The sequence below is a fragment of the Sinocyclocheilus anshuiensis genome, unplaced genomic scaffold (assembly GCF_001515605.1).
Source record: "Sinocyclocheilus anshuiensis isolate Anshui unplaced genomic scaffold, SAMN03320099.WGS_v1.1 scaffold207, whole genome shotgun sequence".
Classification (NCBI taxonomy): domain Eukaryota; kingdom Metazoa; phylum Chordata; class Actinopteri; order Cypriniformes; family Cyprinidae; genus Sinocyclocheilus; species Sinocyclocheilus anshuiensis.
This window is the reverse complement of record NW_015551045.1, coordinates 1,957,975-1,967,974: the sequence shown is the minus strand read 5'-3', so window position 1 is coordinate 1,967,974 and position 10,000 is coordinate 1,957,975. Positions and strand designations below refer to the sequence as shown.

The 10,000-nt window shown below is 36.0% G+C and overlaps 1 protein-coding gene across 1 annotated transcript in view; it reads right to left on the bottom strand.

The window, feature by feature from the left end:
* The window catches only part of ppp2cab (protein phosphatase 2 catalytic subunit alpha b), an 8,779-nt gene extending 611 nt beyond the window's left edge, over nucleotides 1-8,168 (bottom strand). Inside the window, exons 1-6 of the mRNA XM_016451411.1 lie at nucleotides 8,050-8,168; nucleotides 5,240-5,449; nucleotides 3,082-3,255; nucleotides 2,244-2,333; nucleotides 1,918-2,079; nucleotides 81-199 (exon numbers count right to left, since the gene is read on the bottom strand). Coding sequence (XP_016306897.1) covers nucleotides 81-199; nucleotides 1,918-2,079; nucleotides 2,244-2,333; nucleotides 3,082-3,255; nucleotides 5,240-5,449; nucleotides 8,050-8,151 — 857 coding nt within the window. The 5' untranslated portion in view covers nucleotides 8,152-8,168. The remainder of the gene's footprint in view (nucleotides 1-80; nucleotides 200-1,917; nucleotides 2,080-2,243; nucleotides 2,334-3,081; nucleotides 3,256-5,239; nucleotides 5,450-8,049) is intronic.
* Nucleotides 8,169-10,000: the final 1,832 nt, after the last annotated feature.

The window sequence follows — 10,000 nt, the reverse complement described above, 5'->3', positions numbered from 1 at the left end:
CACACCACGACAGATCAGACACGTTCAGATCAACAGCATTCAAGAAACTGCATCCGCTTCCATCAAGCTTTCCAACTTACAAGGAGTACTTGAGGGTGTCGTCGAGCTCCATGATGGCTGCCTGATTCCCACAGCGGTAGCAGTAGTTGGGTGCGCTGAAAATCGTTACCACGTTGCGATCATGGCACCAGTTGTAACCCTAGAGGAGAAAAGTGTGTTACATTTAGTCATTTAGCAGACGCTTTTATCCAAGCAATCAGAATCAACAAAAGAGCAATGATATGCAAGTGCTATAACAGTCTCAGTTAGCTTAACGCAGTACACGTAGCAAGGCCTTTTTTATTAACGCATTAAGTCCCAAGAAGCCGTGGTTTACAGTGAATTTATAACAGCTACGGGGCATTGTTAGGTACGACGCGGAGCTATTTTATAGCCTGTGTTACTTTGTAGCGTAATTTACAACAGCTTCGAACGTGGCTCAACCAATCAGAATCAAGCACCGGAACTCTCCGTTTTATAATTCGCTTTGTTAATTGTATAATAAATAAAAAGAAAACAGATAGAATGCAAAAAGAATAGAGAAGCTAGTGTTAGTTTTTTTTAAGAAAACAACAGTTAGTAAATGAATAGAGTGCAAGTCTAAAAGGGGCAAATTTTTTGTTTTTAAAGAATAGAATTAGAATAGAGCATGCTAGAGTTAGAGGGTCAAATAAAGATGCAAGAGATGTGTTTTAGGCAAATTTTTTGTTTTTAAAGAATAGAATTAGAATAGAGCATGCTAGAGTTAGAGGGTCAAATAAAGATGGAAGAGATGTGTTTTAGCCGATTCTTGAAGATGGTTAAGGACTCAGCTGCTGGGATTGAGTTGGGCAGGTCATTCCACCAGGAGGGAACAGTTAATGTAAAAGTCTGTGAAAGTGATTTTGTATCTCTTTGGGATGAACAATAAAGCGACGTTCACTTGCAGAACGCAAGCTTCTAGAGGCACACAAGTCTGAAGTAATGAATTTAGGTAAAGGGGTGCAGAGCCAGTGGTGATTTGTAGGCAAACATTATTATTAGTGTTATTTTTATTACATTATTTATTATTTCATTATTATAAACATTATATTAGTGTTATAGTGTTATTTTAGAACCACTGATATAAGATTTTTTGTGTGTTTTTTTACAGAAGTCTCTTCTGCTCATCAAGGCTGCATTTATTTGATCAAAAATACAGTAAAAACAGTAAGTTACAATTTAAAATAATGGTTTTCTATTTTTAAAAACTTTAAAATATAATTCATTTCTGTGATCAAAGCTGAATTTTCAGCATCATTACTGCAGTCTTCAGTGTCACATGATCTTCAGAAATCATTCTAATATGCTGATTTATATTACATTCTAAAATTAGATTTATATTACGTTTATTATAATCTACTGACATAAATACACAGTATTCACTGATTGTGAACTGCTCTGAAACAGCGAGTCTGTGAACAGTGCCATGTTTTGACTTTGAACGTGCAGCTCTCATTTATTTAATAAAATCATAGCCTTTAAGTGTAATCATAATAGGCTGTATTCTAATCTGTTTTTTCCATCCCCAAATTTAAGGCCTCTTAAAATAAATCGTTTGTTATACCAGTTAGGATAAGGCCTTTTATGACCTTAACTTTTGTAAAACACACTTTTGAGAACACGCATGCTCCTAAACACATTTTACAGTTCACACTTCTTTTAGTCGCGAGTGAAGCGCTCACACTGTTGAGATCTGAAGATGTGTGACCCGACTGATCTTTCAGCAAAGTAAGAAATTCAAATACTATCCACATATGAATTTAAGATAACGTGTCCCATTCAGCAGCGAAGTTCATTTATCCAACTTCAAATTAAAGAAGATTATGAGCTGATTGTGGCATCAAGCGATGCTCCCACCTCCATCACTAGCTGGTGAGCTCTAGAGACCAGCGTAAGGCCGTTAGCGTGGTTGAATGTCTCGGATATGTCCTGCCCAAAGGTGTAGCCTGCACCTCTAGGAGAAATACCCCAACCTCCACGATCATCTGGGTCAGACCACAATAAATCACACATGGGGCCCTGAGGAAGACCACAGACAAAGAGAGCCATTAGTGCGGTTGAAAGCATTGTTTTTCAGCTTTATTTCGCCATTAGACTCAACTGCACGTGTAAAACACACAGGAGGGTTGCAGCTGTCACCATTTGCTGCTAAATGGCATGATAGGCTCATCTATGTCCAATACCTCATGAGGAACTTCCTGTAAACGATCCAGCGCTCTGATGTGATCAAGAGTGTCTATGGACGGTGACAATCCTCCATGAAGACAGAAGATCTGCAAGCAAAAAAGATAAACAAACAAAAAATGAGATGCAACCTTCACAATACCCTTTGAAGGGTTTACTGAGGGCGCTATGATTTTTAACAGTGCATCTCTTTTAATTTTCATTTGATTAAAAGATTCATTCAACTTTTCATGTTTTATGCCTTCGTTTGATTAACTTTAAAATTCTGAAAAACGAAACATTTCACGGGACCCTATTATTGTAAAACAACAACAACAACAACGAAATATATTTTTATATAAATATAATATAAATAATAAAATGTTTTTTTTATTAATTGAATTCATTATATGCGCTTTTTGATTATTAAATTAAACCATTAAAATAAAAACTAGAAGAACTAAAACTGAATTCAGTAAAAATAAAACCTAATTGGAGGAAAAAAAATAAACATTTCATAGGGCTCCAAAATGTAATTGTTAAATTGTACAAGTTTCATGATCTCAATTAATTAGACATGCTTTTTGATCGCTAAATTCAACTAAAATGAAATCCAAAAAACGAAAATAACAAACAACAAAAAAAAGATTAAATGGAAAAAACAGAATTTGGAAAAAATAAAATAAAATGGATTTCATAGGGCTGTAGTTTACTTTACAGCAAACAGAAGCGCAGAAATAATGACAGGCAGGCTGGAATCAAACAAACAGATCAAATGTGAAACCCAGGAGAGAGTATTTTAACATGAAAACACGTCACAGCTTCAGTTGAGCTTCAGCAGAGAGAAGATCCACATACCTGACCATCTACCAATGCAGTAAGGGGAAGGTAATCGAAGAGGTCTGTGAAGTATTTCCAAACGTTTGCATTGCCGTATTTCCGTAAGCATTCGTCATAAAAGCCGTACACTTGTGTGATCTGTCTGCTTTCGTGGTTCCCTCGAAGTATTGTAATGCGTTCACGGTACCTTACCTAGAATTTGAAGACATAACCAATGATTAAAAAAATAAAATTGGCCATCATCCTGCATAAAGACTCATTAGACATGGTCTCGTGACTTGAGTACAGTATGAGTACAGACTGCAGGACATTGTTATGGCTTACATGCCCGTTTTCCCATTTCTCTTTTTAAAAACTCTTCTGTAAATATCATTTATTCACAAGCAATATTCTCATCAAGTCAACTAAAGGCTATGCCATAATAAATACTAATTATGTATTTAAATATAAATATATAAGCTTCCAGAGACTTCTCAAAGAACACAGAAAAATGGCACATTGTCAGTGTATGTTTTTGGTTTTCATATTTCATCTGTCGATGCTCCGTTGACACTGGACTTCCTGATATCAATATTTGTCATAAATCACATCATAACTCTGTTGCTCTGGCAGAAAGATAACAATACAGTGAGGTGGGAGAGAGCGCTCAAACCTTCTCAGATTGTATACATCGGTGGAATATTTATGGAAATTAATCATTCTTTCTAAATAATGTATCTGTATTTAAATGTTTAGGCTTTTGGACTAAAAAGTTCTGTGATTACAAATAAATGGAGGCAGACGCAACTGAACAAGTACGTTTTCTTTTTTAGAAGTCAAATGAGCACACAAAAAAATTTAATTACATAACAGGATGCAAAGACATTAAAAAAAAAAATCCTCGGAGCAACATGAGATGCTAATTTATAACAAATAAACAAAGTGTTTTACACACAAATACTTTAGCTTGTGAATTAATTAGTAGTTGAAACCTCCCAAATGTTGTGACACGACTATCTAACCTCTATGTTATGATTAAGATTACTGGTGCAATGGATCAGAAAACTCACAATTCGGATTTTGAGTCACGGATCGGATCAGCAAATAAATATATATAAAAAATAAAAAAAGTTTGCTTTTCATTTATTATTAAAAGCTTACTTTAAGTACTTCTATACCCCCAGCAGAATCTACTAGCTTAACTAATAAAGTCAGTAATAAAACAAGAACAATTACACAAAATTACAAGCATAGATGAATACAACAACGTTACAAATGAAGTCAGTAACAGTAGTGTTTAGGTGCAGAAATGTAACAATTAAGTGTAAAACACAATAAATCTCACTGCATACGTTAGCCTAAATACAGATGAATCTTTGTTAAAGCTGTGTTGTTTGATTAGCAGAGAAGCAGGTGTTTATAGGCTGCGGTCTCTTTAGGGGCTTTCGCACCGGAGGAACTATTGGCGGAAGTTCCCACTTTTTGGCGTGTTCGCATCGCAGGAACTAGGAACGGTTTTAGTTCTAGGAACTCCGTTTGGAGGAACTAAATTAGCTCCTACTTCAGAGTAGAGTCTAAAACAGTTCTATAGGAACTGCCAGTGACGTAAGTGTACGCTGATTGGCCACATTTTTAAAAAGCCATGTAAAAATACTTACTCCATGAACATAGAAAACAGCGATAAGGGCATTTACCTGTTGTCTGCAGTGTTGTGTTCTTTTCTCAGCCTCGATATGTAACACTGCAAGTTGTCATAGGAGATTTTGTCTCTTAGCCCAACTTTTTGCTCTTTCAGTCACGTAAATCATGCATTTACATTCCATCTCCATTATCACGAAACACAACAAAAACAGCTCCGATCATGGCGTTCTCCATTCACCGGTTGTTGATGTATGTAGTCAATGAAATTTAGTATTTCAGGCGAGAATGTAGTCGTTTAAAACTGTAAAAAATGTAACCAAACAGTTGACGGTAGCCATAGTCTGGAAAAAAATACTATGGAAGTCAATGGCTACCAGCAACCGTTTGGTTACAAACGCTTTTCAAAATATCTTTTTTTGTGTTCAACAGAAGAAAGAAATGTATACAGGTTTGGAACAACTTGAGGGGGGAGTAAATGATCATTTTCACTCTTGGGTGAACTATGCCTTTAATATTTATGAAATTTAGGTCAAAAACTACCAAAACAGGCCCGTACCTTGAGAGCGACGAGCAACGTGACGGTTTCCACAGAGTAATAGCCTCGGTCGACATAATCTCCCATGAACAAGTAGTTTGTGTCTGGTGACTTTCCTCCGATTCTGAAGAGTTCCATAAGATCATGAAACTGGCCGTGTACATCTCCACACACGGTGACCGGACATCTCACTTCCTGCACATTAGACTCCTTGGTCAGGATTTCTTTAGCCTGCAGAGGAAATAAAAAAATAACAAGATCTCATTATTCTAATGCTATTATCATAAAGGCCCTGATAAACACCGAGAACTAAAACGATGTCGAGCGGTTTGGTGTTGAATGAAATCAATCAGAAAGTTCACACAAAAATCGATTGGGGCAAAGCAGCAGACGCATGGAAAAACAACCGCATTATTATTATGACAGTCCTTGATTATGATTGTCTGAGCCACTTTGTAAAATATTCTATAAACGCACATTTAGGCTATAGAATATTTTTCTGTCAGTATTATTGTGGGTTTTTTTATGAAACCCTCTCAGGTTTATGTAGTAATGTTTTAAAAGCAATAAGCCACTTGAAGCCGTGGGTTACGGCGATTTTAGAACAGCTTATTGCGGTTTTCTAGCGACATTTAATAAGACACACCCTCAAGTGCTTCAAATACAGGTCAAAAATCCACACACTTGTGAAATTTCATGCCAATTAATTATATTTTAAATAGCCCAGTAGTTACCTTAAGTTTGTAATACTACTAGGGTTGGGTATCGTTTGAATTTTATCGATTCAGATTCTTTTCGATTCCAGTGTGATTAAATAATAATATCAAACATTTATCCTGTGTCTCTTTTTTGCAAACCATTTAGTTGCAGATGAATACCATGAACAAAAATCAACAGACTACATAAAAACTGGACTCTTTAAGAGCTGTTTGTGTGCAAAATAGAACTGCATGATTCTGGAAAAATTGTGGGTTTTTTTCTTTCTTTTTATTCCCCCCAATGGAAGTTGTGGTTCTCTCATGATTCTGAAGAAAAAACAGACGACTAAACGAAATCACATGTAATTTATGAATGAATGATTCAATGACTCACTCAAGATGTACTTGTTTCATTACTGGATGAATTCGCGTTCTTGAACGAATCTGTTGTATGATTCAAAGACAAATACATTTTAACAGCCCCTTTTCGCCACCTACTGGCGTAACAATGTAATCGATAAATCTTCATTTGAAGCGTCAAATTACTTTCAAAAGGTGATTTATTCTAATTTAATCGCTACCGTACACATCGTACACACAGTTTATATCTGAACTATAAACTTTTATCCCAGTACTTCTGTGATTTGAATGTTTGTAACACAGAAATAATGATACTGTGTGGTTGAAAAGACTGAAGCGGTTTCATTCATGACAGACAGCTGCTCTCTTTAGGTCAGCGCGAACGCAGATTTAAATGCTCAAATCACACGGGTGTGATCGTACTCTGCACGGATGAACCAGTCCATCAACAATATCTTAATTTGTGTTCCGAAGATGAACGAAGGTCTTACGGGTTTGTAACGACATGATGGTGAGAAATTGACAGCAGAATTTTCATTTTTGGGTGAACTATCCCTTTAAGAGCACAAAATGATTAGAGAAGTCCTGCATACGTCAACAGAAGTCTCATGCGTCACCAGATGTTTCAAATCATTCAGAATAAGAGTTATACTTACAACATAGACAATAAAACAGGTGTGCACATACAAAACCAAGAAATGGGCTCAGGTGTAGAACAAAACAATTAAAGAACAGATGTCCACTCATTGAAAACACAGCTCCTGAAAGTTCATTAGTAAAACAGCTGTTACTAATCAATGAAGGGCAACATAAAATAAATAAAACACAATAACATAAAAAATAAATGTATCACTCATCCCATACCAACACTGTATTAACAAAAATAATTATTGTATAGATTCTATATAGTTCAATTAGTTATTTTTGATTATTAAATGGCTGATTCTATCAATCTACATGATTATAACTGATTGCAAGATTAGTGTGCCACACATTGGCCCTCATTAAATGTTACCTCATTGGTGCACATATGAATATAATTAATATAAAATAAGTTGCAGTGACTTAATGGCTATTTTACTTTTGCTAGTGTTTTTTCTCATGAGCACAACTAACAAAATCCGCTGCAGCAACAAGCGACCAACACGGTTAAATCTTCAAGCGGCCCCCGAAATGCAAGCAAACCTTTCACACACTCCAGGCTCACACCTAAATGTACACTTTTGGAAGAGCAACTAAGTATGTTAAAGGAGTATAAAAGTCCAAAGAGCGCTGGATAACAGTGAGATGTGTGTGCGTCGCTGTCATCAGATGATGGTCAGTTACACGGGCGCCATTTTGAGATCGCGTGAGCGACGAGGAAGCAGCGTCGCGTTTTCAAAATAAACATCTATACGCTTAGAAACTCTCGACAACACACACACATACATGTTGTTTTAATCAGAAGATTTAGTACGTTAACTTACTTGCTAACAAGTCGTAGTTTACTGCGGGTTCCCGTAGATTGATTAGTAACGTACGTTACTGCAGCTTTCAGGCTAACGTTACCGTAATTCATAAACCGCACAAATCAACTCAGTATTCACCACAAGTGATTTCATAAAAGATTTACGTTAGACTAGTCGACTTGCGTCGTGTTTTGTCACGAGATTAAGAACAATCGTAGTTTCTTGGGTCCGTTTAAAAGCCCGCCATCTTGTAACTCGGCGGCTAACGCGGAAAAATCAAATAAACACTGAAAGGCGATGTTGATGCTGTATTGCACACACATACCTTCTCACAGAGGCTCTTGACTTGGTTTTCTGAGAGCTGTTTGCATTCATTGAGCTGTTCAATCCACTGATCGAGCTCTTTCGAAAACGCCTTTTCGTCCATGTCTGCTTTTTACTCGGTTTTCTATGATTAAAATAAAAAAACGGAAACATTAATAAGAAGTGGAATGCAAATTACCTCACCAACAGAGTCATTAAAAATCCTCATATTATTGTTTCGAAAATCTGTGGAATTGTTTATCACTAAAGAAGCGAGTCCTCAACCAAAAACACGTGACTGGTTTTCTGAGAGCTGTTTGCATTCATTGAGCTGTTCAATCCACTGATCGAGCTCTTTCGAAAACGCCTTTTCGTCCATGTCTGCTTTTTACTCGGTTTTCACGCTGATTTCTGCTCTAACTTCACCCAGCTTTCCACGAATTTCCACCTTTTATCGGAAGATTACTTTGAGACGTACATGTGGCCAGGGATGTTGAAGTAATTAAATAAGGAAATCTTGTGAGGAAATGAGAAGCCGTCGGCCTTTCAGAGTCCCACCCTGAGCCACCGTTGTTTTCACTTCAGCCTTCCTCGCATCAGACAGTTCGAGCCGGCTCGACGCTGATTGGACACTCACAGCTGCTGCTCCGCTCTGATTGGCCGTCCGCAGCTGGTCTTGCTTTCCGATTGGTTCACAAATACATCGTTGGGCGTTTTCCTTCACTGCAATAGGATCTCATTAATACGTCAACGGCTACGTTAATGTTTATGTAAAAAAATTGAGATAAACTAGCCTATTATTTTGTAATGATGCATCATCATTTTCTATTTATAATTCTTGATACATATTACATTCATAATTGGTCAGTGAGGAAACTTCATTTTGTAGAAAAAAAAAATGTCGCAATTATTATTTTTAATGGAATATCGTAGTGTTTATTATAAACGATTTGAACTCTTGAACCCATCAACTCATAAAATCATTTATACTCCACCACCTGCAAAACACTGTATATTTGCAGCACATTTTTCAAATGCTCTCACACCTGGATTTTCACACTTTCTCGGTTTTCCCTTTTTAGTTTGCACAAAACCTTAAAGTCAACATGAAACAAAGTTTATCTCTTTTTATGAAATGACACCTGCACATCTCTTCTGATGTAATGTTAGAATTATACCAAGGGCTAAATCTTTCAGATGGCTGTGTAAATGTGTAGGAATATGTAAACATACGGCATATACAGTATTTGTGCACATGATACTGTACGACAAACTTGTGCACTTTGCCACACACTGAACAAGCAAAAGTTGGCATGCATAACCATAAGATGCTTGTGTGAAGAGTTATGTTGCAACAACACTATTTTGAGAAGAGTTAAAATAGTTTTGAATGAATGAGGTATTTGCTTTTGCCAGAGATGTGTGACTAATGGGGTTTTCTAATGAGCCACAATAGAAGATATCGAAGCTACTGTAAACAAGCCCACAGTTAGTGTAAAGAAAAGGTGTATTTATAGTGCTCTAGCTCTGATTTCTCAGTAAACAGATCGGCTAGAAGTGTTTTCTCACTGCATGCACACTTGGTGTAATCAGTAAATGAGTGGAATTTGAATGGCAGTGTTTCCAAACCACACACAACAGATGTTAGCTTTGTGTCTAAATGTAGAGAACGGTTCAGTGTTTTGAAAAACGCAGCCCAAAAAAAATAAAATAAATAAATAAAATAAAAGTTTTGCAGACGTGGTCTGGAGAAAGATCTGAAACTGAGTGTGCCTCAAGGTATAAGTAACTTTTTTTTAGTGTAAAAAACATAAAAATTACAATAAATCAAATAAATATTTTTAAAATAATTGCAAAATAATTGTAAAAAATTAACATAATTTTTTAAAAAGTCATATTAAATTAATTATAATTAAATTAATGAAATAAAATATATTAAATAAAATATATTAAATATATTAATATCTAGAGGA